General features: G+C 75.1%; 3 protein-coding genes and 1 non-coding gene across 4 annotated transcripts; 1 reads left to right on the top strand and 3 right to left on the bottom strand.

The window, feature by feature from the left end:
- Window positions 1–1,110: 1,110 nt before the first annotated feature.
- On the bottom strand, window positions 1,111–3,936 carry LOC148592717 (uridine-cytidine kinase-like 1; the record flags this gene model as incomplete). The annotated part of the gene is made up of 8 exons (XM_088534029.1): window positions 3,729–3,936; window positions 3,523–3,629; window positions 2,936–3,106; window positions 2,613–2,684; window positions 2,062–2,251; window positions 1,921–1,982; window positions 1,435–1,451; window positions 1,111–1,209 (listed from the first exon to the last, which is right to left on the bottom strand). Coding segments are annotated over exons 1-8 (926 nt in total), but the record flags the coding sequence as incomplete, so codon positions are not given.
- Window positions 3,937–4,369: 433 nt separating this feature from the next.
- LOC148592718 (putative proton-coupled zinc antiporter SLC30A3) lies at window positions 4,370–8,064 on the top strand. The gene is made up of 8 exons (XM_088534037.1): window positions 4,370–4,452; window positions 5,631–5,827; window positions 6,326–6,472; window positions 6,705–6,858; window positions 7,185–7,368; window positions 7,437–7,542; window positions 7,711–7,845; window positions 7,919–8,064. Exons 1-8 carry the CDS (start codon window positions 4,370–4,372, stop codon window positions 8,062–8,064), a joined length of 1,152 nt encoding a protein of 383 aa, XP_088390163.1.
- A 657-nt stretch (window positions 8,065–8,721) lies between these two features.
- On the bottom strand, window positions 8,722–13,912 carry GTF3C2 (general transcription factor IIIC subunit 2). The gene is made up of 17 exons (XM_088534030.1): window positions 13,443–13,912; window positions 13,052–13,358; window positions 12,675–12,769; window positions 12,518–12,595; window positions 12,044–12,142; window positions 11,688–11,915; window positions 11,497–11,608; window positions 11,308–11,425; window positions 10,912–10,943; window positions 10,695–10,824; window positions 10,401–10,545; window positions 10,120–10,281; window positions 9,719–9,806; window positions 9,432–9,560; window positions 9,211–9,342; window positions 9,004–9,111; window positions 8,722–8,931 (listed from the first exon to the last, which is right to left on the bottom strand). The coding sequence occupies exons 1-17, from the start codon at window positions 13,910–13,912 to the stop codon at window positions 8,722–8,724; spliced, it is 2,643 nt and encodes an 880-aa protein (XP_088390156.1).
- Window positions 13,913–14,267: 355 nt separating this feature from the next.
- On the bottom strand, window positions 14,268–14,431 carry LOC148592720 (U1 spliceosomal RNA). Its single transcript, XR_015913908.1, has one exon. It is a non-coding gene; the product is annotated as a U1 spliceosomal RNA (small nuclear RNA).
- Between the last annotated feature and the right edge of the window lie 367 nt (window positions 14,432–14,798).

Below are 14,798 nucleotides of genomic sequence, written 5' to 3' on the forward strand. Positions count from 1 at the left end.
CCGTCCGGACAGCGCGGAGCCGGAGCGGCAGAGGGGAGCGTGGCAGGAACCGCAGTGCCGGGCGCGGAATCACGGGCTGCCGCGGGCAGGGAACGCGCTGCCGGAGCCCCCTTGGTGGCAGCCGCTCCGGCGCCGCTGGCCTGGCCGGAGCGGCAGGATCGGCTCACGCGCAAGGCGCCGCCGCTCGCAAACACGGGATTTTCCAGACACCGCCTGGAAGGGGCAAAGTCCGCGTCCCGCGCCCCATCCGCCGCACGATCCGCCCCGGGAGCGCGCGGGGGCTGCGGTGATCCCGGATGAGCGCGGCGCTGGGTTCCGCCCCGGCCGCACACCCACCGGACCCAGGGCCGCCGAGCAAAGCGCTGGCTCCGAGCGGCTCAACAGGACCGCACGCTCGCGGTGCCCGGAGCGGCGCCGTCCCCAGCCAGGCAGAGAGGCGGAGGGCTGCGGCCGGGACGGGGGCACCGGGTCCCCGGGAAGCTGCGGACCCGGCTCCGAGCCGGCAGGAAGCGCCGGCCCCAGGGAGGAGCGAACGGCTCGCGGCGCCGGCACCGCCAGCACCGCCGGCACCACTAGCACCGCCGCCCGCGCACCCAGTGCCCGCCCGGACACGAGCCCTGCCCTGCGCCGGCACTGCCGCAGGACGGACACTGCTCCGCTCCCGCTGGCACCGTGCGGGAACACCGAGCGCGGGGCCAATGCCGCAAGGAGCTGCCGAGGGGGGCACCGCCACCCGCTCCATGTACCAGCGCACAGAGGGTCAGTACTGCCGCCCGCTCCATGTACCAGCACACAAGGGGTCGGTACCGCCACCCGCTCCACGTACCACCGCACAGGGGCTCGGTACCGCCGCCCGCTCCACGTTCCACCGCACAGAGGGTCAGTACTGCCGCCCGCTCCACACACCACCGCACGGGGGGTCGGTACCACCGCTCGCTCCGCAGCCCGAGCCCTGCGCGCGCAGGCGCCTGCAGCAGCTTGTCCAGGACGGGGCCGCGGGGCTGCGAACGCCCCCAAGGAGGGAGGCTCCAGCGCCCCCGGCACTGCCGACGGGCCAGGGTCCCGCGGCAGGAACGGCCGGCCCGGAGCGCGCCCGGGAGCAGGACGTACCTGATGATGGTGTGCATGCCCCGCACCTGCGGCGTGTTCTCCAGCACGCTCAGCGTCTTCGGCAGCGGCTGCCCTTGGTGCGCCGAGGCCAGGGCCGCCCTGCGAAGGGGAGCGCTGAGCAGGGCCGCACTGGAGGGGCCTGCCCGGCACGGCCGCGGTTCCGGACGGCTCCGCGTTCAGGGCCGCTCTCCGAGCCGACCCTCCGCCGCGCGCACCGCCACATCCCGCTCCCGAGCGGGCAGAGCCGCTCCGCGCGCTGCGGGACAGGCAGGACGCGCGGGACGGGCAGGACGCGCGGGGCGCTCCGGGCGCTCCGTGCCCTACCTGACGGTGATCTCCCGCTGGGAGCGCGGCGGGGGCGTCCGCACGGCCCACGGCGGCACGAGGGAGAACAGCCGGTCACTGCGCGGCCGGGGCAGCCCCAGAGCCCCCTGCCCTGCTCCGGACACCGAAACCAGAACCAGCCCCCCGGGACAAGGGGGCTGTGCGGGGAGCCCGGGGGGCTGCAGGTCGGGCGAGGGGGGTGCGGGCAGAGGGGACCCCGGGGCGACAGCGCCAGCGTCCCAAGCGCCACGGACGGTGCCGGGGCTGTGCCCACCCGAGAGGGGCCGAGGCCTCCTGCAGGGCAGCGCTGACCCCGCGCAGCCCCTTCCTCCCACCTTCCTCCTCCTCCTCCCGCAGGGCAGCGCTCACCCCGCGCAGCCCCTTCCTCCCGCCTCCCTCCTCCTCCTCCCGCAGGGCAGCGCTGACCCCGCGCAGCCCCTTCCTCCCCCCTTCCTCCTCCTCCCGCAGGCCCCCGCAGCCCCTCACCTTCTCCAGCTGGCTGTGCACGTGCTGCACGATGAGGTCCAGCGCCACGAAGTTCTCCCCGCCTGGCAGGGGGGCAGAGGAGCCGGGTGAGCCCCGCGCCGGGTGCCCGGCCCCGCGCGCCGCGCGCAGCGGCGCCCTCACCGCGCGGCACCACGATGTCGGCCAGCTGCACGGTGGGCTCGATGTACTGCTCGAACGCCGGCTTCACAAACTGGTTGTACTGCTTGATGACGCCCACGAGGTCGCGGCCGCGCTCCATGATGTCGCGCTGCAGCCGCCGCACCAGCCGGATGTCGGAGTCCGTGTCCACAAACACTTTCATGTCCAGGAGCTGGAAAACTGGGAGGGGTGAGCACCCCCCACGGCTCCCCCCAGCTCCCCGGGCTCCCCAGAGCTGCCCCATGGGCGCCCAGGGCCCGGTCTGACCCGCGCAGCGACGGCCCTGCCGGAGGGCAGCAGCATCTCCTCCCGCAAGGGGCATCTCCCCGCTCCGCAGCAGCGAGGCTGGGCCAGGACGGGTTTGTCCCCATGCTGCACCCCGCTACGGTGCCCTCACCCCGCTGCACCCCCTATGGCCCCCTCACCCATGTGCTGCACCCCGCTATGGGGCCCTCACCCGGGTGCTGCACCCCGGCGCGGTGCCCTCCCCTGCGCACCGCGGTGCCCGCGGCAGCTGCGTCAGGCAGCGGTACCTTCAGCAGCTCCTTGTTGGCGAACGCCAGGATCCCCTCGAACACGATCACGTTCGCCCCGTACACCGTTTTCTGCGGGCACAGAAGGGTCCCGCTGCAGCGGCCCCCGCCGGCGCACGGCACCGACACGCTCGGTGCGGTAACGTCCCAGCCCTCAGCCCGCGCGGGTGCTCGCCCTTTGGGGGACACCCCACGGCGGTCCCAAAGGCCCCTGCTCCACCCCAGCCCGGTGTCACCGGCACCCTGGAGCCCGGCTGGCCCCAAGCCCCTCCGCGCGGCTCTGCCCCTCCCGCTGCCCGGGCCCGGCGCGCCGCGGCACCCACCCACTCGCGGCGGCGGCTGTGCGTGGTGAAGTCGTAGACCGGCACCTTCACGCTCTTGCCCTTCTTGAGCTTGCGCAGGACGCTCACGAGCAGCTCGAAGTCGAAGGCGTCGGGGTGGTCAAAGTTGTAGTCGCTGCGGGCGGCCAGCGCCTGCTGCCCCTCGTCCAGCACCTGCGGGGACGGGGACGGGGATGGACATGGGGACGGGATAAGGACGGGGATGGGAATAGGGACCAGAATGAGGATGGGAATAGGGATGAGGACGAGGATCGGGATGGGGACGGGGATGGGGACAAGGATGGGGATGGGCACAGAAATGGGGCCGGGGACAAGGACGGGGACAAGGACAGGGACAGGAATGGGGATGGGAATGGGAATGGGGATGAGGAGAGGGATGGGTATGACAAGAGGGATGAGGACAAGAACGGGGATGGCGATGGGGGTGAGGACGGGGATGGAGACAGGAATAGGAATGGGGATGGGGGAGAGGATGGAGATGGGGACGGGAATGGGGATGGAGACAGGGACAAGGACAGGGATGGGGATGCAGACAGGAATGGGGACGGGGACACGTCCGCTCCACGCACCTTGTAGAAGGAGTCCATGGACAGCAGCACCACCCAGGGCACGTCCAGCGCCTCGATGATCCGCGTCGCCACCGTCGTCTTTCCCGAGGCGCTGCCGCCGCACAGGCCTGCGGGGCGGCGGGGGGCGCGTGAGGACGGGCCGCGCCGCGGCCCCGAGCCCCGGCTGCGCTCCCGAGCCCCGGCTCCCGCCCCGGGGCGGCCCGCACCGATGACGAAGGCCTCGTCGACGGGCGCGCCGGTCTCGCTGTACCAGGGCGGGCGGCCGGCCGTGTAGATGGTCCGCTTGCTGGTGCGCAGCAGCGGCGGCTCCGGCTGGCACTGGCTCGCCGTGCGCTTCCGCGGCGCGGCCGGCAGCGGCAGCCGCCGCAGCAGCGAGTCCAGCGAGCCGCGCTCCGCGCCCGCCGCCGCCGCCATCGCACCGCGCGGGCTGCCGGGACGGCGTGACCGGGCCCGCGCGCGACTACAACCCCCGGCGGCCCCCGCGCGACTACAACCCCCGGCGGCCCCCGCGCGACTACGGCCCCCGGCAGCCCCCGCACGGGGGCTGCCGGGGGCCGTAGTCGCGCGGGGGCCGCAGCTTCCGTGCACACGCACACGTATGAACACGCGTGTCTGCGCGGAACCCGCCCCGCGGGGCCGCGCGCCGCTCCCGCGCGCGGGAGAACCGCGGCCCCGCCCCCCCGCGAGCCCCGCCCGCCGCCCCGCCCCGCGGCCAATGGGGGCGGGACATCGTGGTGGGCGGTGACCTGGTTGTGGGCGGGGCCATGTGAGGTGTGGGCGGGGCCTGCGCGGCGGGCAGGGGCCGCTCCGGGCTCCGGCGGCGGCGGCGGAGCGGCGGGTGCCCGGCATGGAGCTCCCGCCCGGCACCGAGAGCGCCCGGCTGGTCGCCCCGCGCGGCGGCCGCGCCGACGGCAGCCTGCGCCTCAAGAGGTACCGCCGGCACCGGCACCGCGACCGGCACCGGCATCCGCACGTCCATCGCCCCGGCACTGCGACCGGCACGTCCCTCACCCCCGCATCCCCATCGCCCCCGGCACCGGCACCCCGGCACCTGCATCACGCGCAGCATCTGCACGTCCCTCGTTCCCGACACCGGCACGTCCATCATCCCCGGCACCGACATCGGCACCGGCACCCCGGCACCCGCGCCGGCACCTGCATCACCCCCCGCGCCTGCACGACCCTCACTCCCGACACCCCCGCTCCGCCACTCCCGGCACTGCCACATCCGTCATCCCGACACCAGCCTGTCCACCACCCCCGCCACCTCCACCCCCCTCTGCGTCCCCAGCGGCGCCACCGCTGACACCTCCATCACTCCCGGCACCGCCACGCCGACACCCCCGCTCCTGCACGTCCCTCATCCCGGCACCGTGACCGGCACGTCCACCACCCCCGGCACCCGCATGTCGGTACCGCCACCACCCCCAGGGTCCGCAGCCCAGCACCGCCACCCTCGCCCGGTACCGGCACCGCCACCATCCATCACGCCCCCGCGCCGCTGCGGTCACCCCGCGCGATGCCCCGTTCGCCTCCGCCGCCCCCGCTGTGTCCCCCGCGGCTCCCCGCCGCCTCCGCCGCCCGCTCCCTCGCGTCACGGTCCTGCACGCGCCGCGGCCGGCAGCCCGGCATCCCCGTTCCCGCCGCCTTAAGTCCCGTCCTGCGCCGCCGCACCGGCGCTCCCGGACCCGCAGCCGCCCGGTCTCGGTTGAGCGCGCAGCGCGGGGGAGGTCGGCGGCTGCGGCCGCGCGCGGAGCGGGACGGGGACAGGGAGACGGGGACGGGGCCCGCCGCTGCGTGACCAGACTGACACGGGACCAGACTGGTGGCGTCGCGTGGGCCCGGCCGAGCCGCGAGGGGAGCGACGGGGCCGGAGCGGGGTGCAGCGACCCGGGGCGCGGGGAGAGGATCCCCCGGGGCCGCCGCAGGCTGCCGGGGCTGCTGGAAGGGGGTAGCGGCGGTGCCGGGACTGCGAACCGGGGGCACCGGGAGCTCCGGGACTGCGGGCTGGGGGCTCTGGGAGTCCCGGGGCTGCGGGACGGGCGCACCGGGAGCTCCGGGACGGGGGCTCCGGTAGCCCCGGGGCTGCCCGCCACTCCCGCCCGCAGCCTGTTCGCCGGTGCCCGGGGCGCCCCGGCTGCGCCGCCCGCGGCCCCCGAGCTGGAGCTGCAGCCCGAGGCGGCCCCGGCCCCGCGCTGCCGCTGCAGCCCCGCGCCGCCCAGCCCCGGCGGGAGGCTCCAGGCCCGGCGGCAGCTCAGTGTCGCCTGCACCATCTGCTGCATCTTCATGGTCGGGGAGGTCATAGGTACCGGGTCGGGGCTGCAGCGGGACAGGGGCTGCACCGGGGTGCCGGGGCCACAGCGGGACGGGTGCTGGGGTGATGGGGCTGCAGCGGGACAGCTATTGGGGTGCTGGAGTTGCAGCGGGTGCCAGGGCAGTGGGGCTGCAGCGGGATGGGTGCTGGGGATGCAGTGGGATGGGTGACAGATGCTGAGGCTACGGTGGAACATGCGTTAGGGTGAAGGGGCTCCGGTGGGATAGGTGCTGGTGCTGGTGCCCATGGAGGGTTGACAGGGCAATGGGGATACAGTGGGATGGGTGCCGGGTGCTGATGCTGAAGCAGGAGGGATGCTGGGTGCTCGGGCTCCTGTGGGGTGGGTGCTGGGGTGATAGGGCTGCAGCGGGATGGGTGATGATGCTGGCACCCACGGATGGTTGATGGGGCGATGGGGATAGAGCAGGATGGGTGCTGGGGATGCATCGGGCCGGGCTCGGCGGGGGTGGCAGCACCGCGGCTCCGCAGGTGGCTACCTGGCGCACAGCCTGGCCATCATGACGGACGCGGCGCATCTGCTGGCGGACGTGGGCAGCATGGCCGTGAGCCTCTTCTCGCTCTGGGTCTCTGCCCGGCCGCCCACCAGGACCATGAGCTTTGGCTGGCACCGCGCGGGTGAGACACGGGGAGCTGCACAGGGCGGTGTGGGGGGCAGCACAAGGCGGCACAGGACGGCGTGGGGCAGCGCGGGGCGCAGCACAGGGTGGCACAGGGCAGCGCGGGGCAGCGCGGGGCGCAGCACGGGGTGGCACAGGGCAGCGCGGGGCGCAGCACAGGGTGGCACAGGACGGCGTGGGGCAGCGCGGGGCACAGCGTGGCCGCCGGGCGCTGACGCTGCCACCCGCAGAGACGCTGGGTGCGCTGGCCTCGGTGCTCTCCATCTGGCTGGTGACGGCAGCGCTCGTCTACCTGGCGGCCGCCCGCATCGTCAGCGGCGACTACGAGATCGAGGCGAGGGCCATGCTGGCCACCTCCGCCGGCGCCGTGGGGGTCAACCTGGTGTACGTGCCCCGGCCACCGAAGCTCCTGGCCACTGTCCCCAGCCACAGGCATCCCCTGGCCACAGCAGCCCCCAGCCTGTGCATCCCGCCGCCCCATCGGTGCAGCCCCACACACTTGTGCGGCCCCACAGGTGTCCCCTAGCCCCCCTGCCCTGCTGTCTCCAGCCCCACGGCCTTGCCCTGGCCCCACGCATGTGCCGCAGGGGGGCAGCCCTCTTGCACCCAGCATGGGCACCCGCCCCAGCCCCACACCTGCCCCCGACGTGCCCTGTCCTGGGGCTGCTCTGCCCCAGCGCGCGCGGAGCCGAGCCACCCGCTCCCCGCAGCATGGCCTACGTGCTGCGCCAGCCCGGCCACGGCCACGGCCCGGACTACGAGCGGCTGGAGGGGAGCGCGGGGGCTCGGGCGCTGCCCGGCAGCACCAGCGTCCGCGCGGCCTTCGTGCACGTCGTGGGCGACCTGCTGCAGAGCGTCGGCGTCCTCGTGGCCGCCACCGTCATCTACTTCAAGGTGGGCGGGCGGGCGGTCCCGGGCCGTGCCGTGGGGCCGGCCCCAGCCCCACGCTGCCCTGCCCGCAGCCCCAGTGCAAGATCGCGGACCCCATCAGCACGCTGCTCTTCTCGCTCTTCGTGCTGGGCTCCACCGGGGCCATCCTGCGGGACGTCTTCCGCGTGCTCATGGAAGGTGCGTGGGCCAGGGGCGGCACGGGCCGGGGCGCTGCCGTTCCCGCGGGTCGGGGCGCTGCCGTTCCCGTGGGCCAGGCGCTGCCGTTCCCGTGGGCCGGGCGCTGCCGTCCCCGCGGGCCGGGGCGCTGCCGTCCCCGCGGGCGGCTCGCGCTGACGGCCGGCGCAGGGGCGCCGCGGGGCGCCGAGCCTGGCGCGGTGGAGGCGGCGCTGCTGGCCGTGGACGGGGTGCGGGGCACCCACGACCTGCACGTCTGGGCGCTGACGCCGGGGCTGCCCGTGGTGGCGGCGCACGTGGCCGTGGGTGAGTGTCACCGTCCCTGTCCCGCGGCTCCTGCCCCGCCGAGGGGCGCCCCGCTGAGCGGCGCTGCCCGCAGGCGCGGGCGCCGATGCCGAGGCCGTGCTGCGAGCGGCCACGGCTGAGCTGCGCGGGCGCTTCGGCCTGGCCTCCTGCACGCTGCAGCTGGAGCCCTACGGCGACGACATGGCCGCCTGCGCCCACTGCCGCGGGCCGCCGGCCTGACCCCGCGGCGGGACCGGCCCCGGGCTCCGTGTGCCCTGCGGCGGGACCGGCCTGGCCGCGGCCCCGCGAGGACGAGGACGGCGGCACCTGGGGCTGCCGGGAACAGGGGACCGGCCCCATGGGCAGGGGGAGCCGGACCCCATCCCTGCCCCCCGGCCCTGAGCCTGTGCCCGCGGCCCTGGAGGAGTTTGTCTGTCTGTCCGTGTGTCTGTCCGTGTGTCTGCGCGTGTCTATGTGTCCGTCTGTGTGTCTACGTGCCTGCCTGTGTATCTATGTGTCTGTGTGTCCGTCCACGTGTCCGTCTGTGCGGTGCGAGGCCTGAGCCCCCCGGCCCCAATAAACGTGTCCGAGAGCAGCGGAGGTGTCGGCGTGACCACGGGGAGGCCGTGGGGGGACAGGGGGTCCCCGGGAGGGCACAGCCCCTGCCCCCGGCACACAGAGCCTCCACAAAACGGCACCTTTACAAAACAGCCACCTTTACTGCTCCGCGAGGGCACAGGCTCAATGTGAGCGACCGCGGAGCGCCCGGCCCCGCCGCCAGCCCCCGGGGCTGCCGGGGCCGCACGGACTCCTGCCCGCGGCGCCACACCGGGGGCTCAGCCCCCGTCCCCGCCCGGGGCTCACGGGATCGAGCTGGGCCTGCAGCTCCGGCGGGCGCTACTGGGGCGACGGGTCGGCACCGGCGTCGTGGTGGGTGGGCAGCGGGTCGGTGACGCCGTCGCGGTCGGCTCCGCGCATGCGGCTCTCCCGCGGCAGGCGCCGGCCCACGCTGCAGGCCAGCCCCAGCAGGCAGTGCGCGCGCACGATGCCGGCCTGGCCCCCCGACACCAGCCAGCCCAGCGAGTCCAGGTTGGGGCTGAAGCGCACCTGCGGCACGGGGCAGCGTCAGCGCGCGCGGCCCTGGCGCCCTGCACCGCGCGCGGGGCGCAGCGCTCCCACCTTGTGCAGGGACTCGAGCTGCAGGCGGTCGAGGCTCAGCTCGGCCTTCACCTCCTGCGTGTGCATCCTGCGCATGGGCTCGCGGCTGGGGAAGTTCTTGAAGCTGCGCTGCGGAGGGCAGCGCCGTGCGCCGGGGCGCAGCGGGCACCGTCACCCCAGGGCCACCCGCCAGCGTCCCCGCGCAGCCAGGGCCGCCCCGGCCCCTACCAGGTCCGTGTCGCGGAAGCGGATGCAGGTCTTGGCCACCATCTCGCTGTAGCGCCTGGTCCTGGGCAGGCCCTGCTCGGCGCCCGCGGGGCCGGCGGGGCCGCAGGGCAGCAGGTCGGCCTTGTACACGGGCTGCGGGGCGGAGGCGGCCGTGGCGGCGGGGCTGCGCGTGGGGCAGCGGTGCCCGTCCCGCCGCAGCCGCCGCGGACGGGGGCTCTTACGAATCTGCGCTCCGAGGGCCGCTTGATGTTGAGGGGGTTAACGGCCAGGTCGGGCAGCACCGCGGCCACCAGCTCCCCGGTGATGTCTCCGGCAGCCACCGTGTTGAGCCAGTCCGAGCCCGAGATGCTCTGCGGGAAGAGGCGGCTCGAGGACGCGGGGCCCCGCGAGGCTCCCGCGCTGCAGCGGCCTCCCCGCACGGGCTGCTCAGCTGCAGGCAGGGGCAGCAGCGCGGCCGGGAGCCGGGCACGCGGCCCCACGGCCCTTGGGACAGGGACAAGCCCCTTACCCACACGGTGCCCTTGCGAGGGGCCACAAAATAGGCCTTGAAGCCGAGGTACCCAGCGTCGATATAGTGGATCCCACAGAGACCATAACTGCAAGGAAGGGAGCGTGAGGGCAGTGCCCAGGGCCAGCGAGGCCAAGTGCTGACACAAAGTCACCCCCCTGGGGACACAGGGACCCGGCAGGGGGGGCTGCCCCTGAGCTGCTCTTGTGGCAACTCCTGAAGCCAGGAACGAGCCCAGAGCCGCTCCACAGCCCCGTGGAGCCCAGGGCCACCGGCCAGCGGGGACACGCGGCAGCCCCCGGGTCCAGCCCAGCCCCTGGCCTCGGTCCTGGCACACGGCGGGATCCCGCGGCCGCTCTGACGCCGCCCCGGAGCGGGCCAGGAGCTGGCCCAGCACTCACGAGGCGTAGCAGTTGTCCTGGGCCACCGTGACGCCGTTGTAAGGCAGCAGCCAGGCCACCTCGGTGCTGAGGAAGCGCTTGATGCTGTTGATGGGCTCGTAGAGCCGCCGCAGGTCCCAGAACTTGATCTTGCGATCGTTCCCTGCCGTGACCAGGAAGTTGCTGAGAACCAGGAGAGAGGCGGCGCTGAGAGCCGGAGCGGAGCGCGTCCCGGCCGGGCTCCAGGCCCCGCGAGGGCAGCGAGGGCAGCGAGGCCGCGCCGGGCCGCGCGCGGCGCTCACCTGTCGGCCTTGCACCACTCTATGCTCCGCACAGCGTGGTCGTGCGCCAGGAAGCAGCGGAACGGGTAGAGCTTGAGGGAGCCGTCGGGCTGGCACACGCGCTGCAGCAGCGACGTGGTGGGCAGGTTCCAGATGGCCACGGTGCCTGGGGAGGACGCGCGCGCAACGGGCGGCTCCGTCAGCTCCGGGTGCAGCGGAGCCGCCGGGCGCTGCGGTGTGGGGCATGTCCCGCCTGCCCCCTCTGCTGCCGCCCCGGCGCGGGAAGGGGACCCCGTGGAAGGGCACCCTGCTCACCATCGTAGAAGCCGGCGGCCAGGTGGTGGTGGGGCTTGGAGGGCAGCCAGGAGAGGCTGAAGCACTGGCCGCACTCGGGGGCGCTCCCTGCCTGCACGGCGCCCACGTGCAGCGCGGCCACGCACTGCGCCTGCGGGCATGGACGGACACGTCACGGCCCCGGGGCTGCCGCAGGGCTCTGCTCCGCCACGCGGACACCCCGGCCGGGGACACTGACCTTGCAGATGAGCTGCTTGTGCAGGGACCCATCTAGGAGAGAGCAGAGCAGGGTCAGGGACACGTGGGGTCCCCCAGGAACCGCGTGGGAGCCGCTCAGCAGCCCAGAGCCCGAATCGGCGCCCCCAGGCCCGGCCCCATCCCGTCCCCCGGCCAGCACGGCGTCCCCAGCGCCGCCTGTGAGCAGCAGCAGCAGGACAGGAGCGACAGACCCGGTGGACCCGGCACCGCGGAGGGGCAGCGTCGCTCCCGCTGCGACACGCAGCCCCCGCACCACCCCATCGCGGAGCCGGCCCCGCGCGCCCCGTCCCGGCACCGCGGCCGCGGAGGCGCCGGGGTCCCCGTGGCGCCGGGACGGCTCCGGCTCCCGTCCCGCTCGCGGAGCGGCTCTTCCTACCTGTTACCTGGCATCGCGCGGCGGCGCGCAGGGCCTCGGGGTGCGGCAGCGAGTAGAGCAGCACGGCGCCGTCCGAGAAGGCCGCGGCCAGCAGGCCCAGCCGGCTCATCTGCGGGTGCTGCGGACGGGGCGCGCGCTGAGGCCGCTGCCGGGACGGGGCGGCCGCGCGGCCCCCATGCACAAACCCACCTTCCTGGGGGCGGCGGGCGGCTCCCAGGCGCCGCTGGGGCAGAACTTCATGTCCCAGACGCAGCCGTGGTCGGCGGCGACGCCGTAGGCCAGCGCGGGGCCGTGCTCGGAGCTGCGGGCACAGGCGGCCCGTGACGAGGGCAGGGGCGGCCCCGGCGCCGCCGGCAGCGCCGCCGCGCGCGCCGACTCACCCGCGCTCGCGCTGCAGCGCGCCCAGGCTCCAGAGCTGCAGCAGCGCGCGGCCGCCGTGCAGCCCCGCCACGCTGTGCGTCTCCTCCATGCTGCCGTGGCAGTAGAGCGCCACGTACTGCGCCGCCGCCGAGCCCTCCGGGCACGGGCACCACTCCATGGCCCACACGGGGCCGCCCACGAAGAAGGACACGTCCAGGCGCTCCGCGTGGGGCTGCAGGGAGCCGAACCTGCGGGCGAGGGGGCCGCTCGGGGCGCAGCCGCGGGGCTGTGCGGCGGAGGAGGCGCCAGGGCCCCGTCCCGCGCCCGGACGGGCCGCTGGCCACGGAGTCACCGCGGGCCCTCGGTGCCCACAGACCTGTTGATCCTGTACAAGGCACCGTCTTCCTCAATGCCCTCCCGCTGGATAAGGAAAAGGGGCGACTTCTCCTCCGCGGGCAGGTACGGGGCGGCCTCGCTGCAGAGGCGGGAGGAGCTGAGAGGGGGCTGCTCCCGCCAGGGCCCGGCCGTGCTGCGCGTGCAGGGAACCGCTCGCTCCCGCTGTGCATGCAGGGAACCGCTCGCTCCCGCGCGGCCCGGCCCTGCTGCACGTGCAGGGAACCGCTCGCTCCCGCTGTGCGTGCAGGGAACCGCTCGCTCCGGCGCAGCCCGGCCCTGCTCCCCACATGGGCCGGGGTCCCCAGGGATGCTCAGGCTCCAGGGAGGAAGCACGAGCAGAATAATGCAGGGGTGCAACGCTGGCTGCGTCCCCGCCGCCCCCAACGTCCCCTGCCCCCAGCTCTGGCTCTCCTGCCCATGTCACCGCGCGGCCGCAGCCCCCCAGCGCCGCTACCTGTCAGAGAGACACGTCCACTTGTGCACCAAGGGGATCCAGTCGGGAAACTCCCACTGGGAGTAATTCTGATCCCGCCTGCAGCGGAGGGCCGGACGTCAGGGCGCAGCTCCGTGCGCACCCCACGGTGCCCTGCGCCCGTCCCGGCCGCACTCACACGCTGCACGTGAGGCTGGAGCACTTCTCCACGGGCGCCATGATGGAGTTGTGGAAGCCGTTGGGCGCGAGGCCGCGGCACTGCGGCTTCGACCTCTGCGCACGAGGGCGGGCGGGCTCAGAGCCGGCCCCAACGTCCCCTCGCGCCCCGCCGGGACCGGGCAGTGCAGCCCGCGGTACCGGGCTCCTTCCCAGCGCCGGCTGCTCCTGCGGGAGCCCGGGGAGCCCCCAGCCATCCCCACCGTCACCTCGTGCCCGGTCCCCTCGCCCTGTTGCCGCCAAGGCGGAGGAGCCGGTGCCAGGAATCATCCCTGTCCCGGCACCCACCCGCCAGAGAGGGGTCCCTGCCGTCTGCCCCGGGCAAAGAGCGGCCGTTACCCCTGCGGGCGCCGTCCTGGCGCCGTGTCCCCGGGGAGCCTCGGGCTCCGACTCGGAGGCGTCGCTGAGGGGCGCGTCGCTCCCCTCGTCCTCCTCCTCCTCCTCGGCCTGCAGCAGCCCCTCCGCGGAGGGCACGAAGTCGGCGTCCCGCGCGGGGTCATCGCCGTCCGCCGCCTCCCCGGCGCGCCGGCCGCGGCGCCTCCGCTGCGCGCGCTCGGGCTGGGGCTCGCGGGCCGCGTCGCCGGGCGCGGGGGCCTGGCACACGCTCGTCAGCTCCTCCGCCAGCTCCTGCAGGTAGAGCAGGGCCCTGCGGCGCCGGGGCAGGGCCGGCCGGTGAGCGCGGGGCCGGGCGGCCCGGCCCGCCCGCAGCCGCCCCCCGGGCCCTGCTCACACTTTGGCCGCGCGGCGCTTGGGGCGCCCGCCCGGGGCGGCCTCGGCGGAGCCGTCGCTGGCGGCCGGCGGGAGCGGCGCGGGGCACTGCAGCCCGCGGGACAGCTCGAGCAGCAGCGCCTCGGCCTCGCGCCGGCGCCCGCGCTGCCGCCCCGCGGCCGGGGGCGGCCCGGGCCCCCCGCCCGCCCCCTCGGCGGGGCCCGCGGCGCCCGGCTCCGCTGGCGGCGGGGTCCCTGCGCGGAGACGAGGGGCGGGTGAGCGCGGAGCCGCCGCAGCAACGGCCCCGGGATGGGCCGCCCCCGCCCCGCACGTACGGAGCGCGCCGGGCTCCTCGGTCCGCGCCGGGCTGCGGCTGCGGCTCCGCGCGGCGGGCGCCGCGCCCCGGCCCTGCCGGCAGCGGCGGCTCCGCTCGCGGCAGCGCGTCCTGCGGGCGGCGCCGCCCTTCCCCGCGGCGGCAGCGCGCGACGCCATGCGGAGAGGGGCCGGGGCCGCTCCGCTGCCGCCGCGCTCAGGCCGCCGCCGCCCGCATGGCCCCGGGGCCGCTCTGCGCCGCGCCGCCGCGCGCAGCCCCGACCGGAACCGGAACGCCAAACATGACGGCGCACACACAAGGCGTCACCATGGCAACGTCATTTCCGCCGGCGGCCCTTGCTCTGCGGGCTGCGGCAGCCACAGTGGCCCGAGGGAAACGGCGGAAGTGCGGAAAAATGAGGGAGAGCGGAGCAGAGAGGAGAAACCACCGCAGGCGGACGCCAGCGAGGGGTAAATGAAGAAGCTGAAAAGTTCTCTCAGCCTTTTTTCTATTCTGTTTTTAAACAAGCAAAGCCAGGGGAGAGCGCGAACGCAGTCCCCCACCTACCACAAATTATGCAGTCGAGTTTCCCGCATTTGGGAAATCGCAGGGGTCAGCACACCCGGAGTGCAAGGGATGAGCCTCGCCCTGGGAAAACCACCTGCCTGATCATGGTGTCTCCCCTGCCAGGTAAGTATGCCACATCGCCCGCCCGCCCCGCTGCCCACGCCCGCCCACGCACTCGCACCTCACGGACACCCCGCGACCAGGGACCGCCCCGCGGCCCCGACGCGCCCACGCGCGCCCCGACCCGCCGCGAGGCTCCGCGCCGCGGAACCGCCCCGCCAGCCCCGAGGAACCGCCGCGCCGCCCCGCGCCTGCGTGTCCCGGCCTGCCCCGCGCGGGCACAAATCTGCATAGTTCCGCCCCTTTTCTTGGCCCTGCCCACTGCGCATTTCCCAGATGTATCTATTGTTGTCACTCTGGAGGGTTTATATCTGCATAGACCCGCCCCCCTCCGTGCCTGACCCCGCCCCCCTCCGTGCCTGACCCCGCCCCCCTCCC

This window comes from Tinamus guttatus, unplaced genomic scaffold, assembly GCF_059628265.1.
Source record: "Tinamus guttatus ecotype Peru unplaced genomic scaffold, ASM5962826v1 Tinamus_guttatus_pri_ptg000531l, whole genome shotgun sequence".
NCBI classification, from domain to species: domain Eukaryota; kingdom Metazoa; phylum Chordata; class Aves; order Tinamiformes; family Tinamidae; genus Tinamus; species Tinamus guttatus.

Excerpts from the sequence above, each read along its gene's own strand:
- LOC148592718 (XM_088534037.1), top strand. The coding sequence starts at position 4,370 with ATGGAGCTCCCGCCCGGCACCGAGAGCGCCCGGCTGGTCGCCCCGCGC. Across the intron at positions 4,453-5,630 it reads GGCAGCCTGCGCCTCAAGAG|CCTGTTCGCCGGTGCCCGGG; the intron begins GTACCGCCGGCA and ends TCCCGCCCGCAG. Across the intron at positions 5,828-6,325 it reads CATGGTCGGGGAGGTCATAG|GTGGCTACCTGGCGCACAGC; the intron begins GTACCGGGTCGG and ends GCGGCTCCGCAG.
- GTF3C2 (XM_088534030.1), bottom strand. The coding sequence starts at position 13,912 with ATGGCGTCGCGCGCTGCCGCCGCGGGGAAGGGCGGCGCCGCCCGCAGG. Across the intron at positions 10,546-10,694 it reads GGCCGCCGGCTTCTACGATG|GCACCGTGGCCATCTGGAAC; the intron begins GTGAGCAGGGTG and ends CGTCCTCCCCAG. Across the intron at positions 9,561-9,718 it reads CTCGCAAGGGCACCGTGTGG|AGCATCTCGGGCTCGGACTG; the intron begins GTAAGGGGCTTG and ends CTCTTCCCGCAG.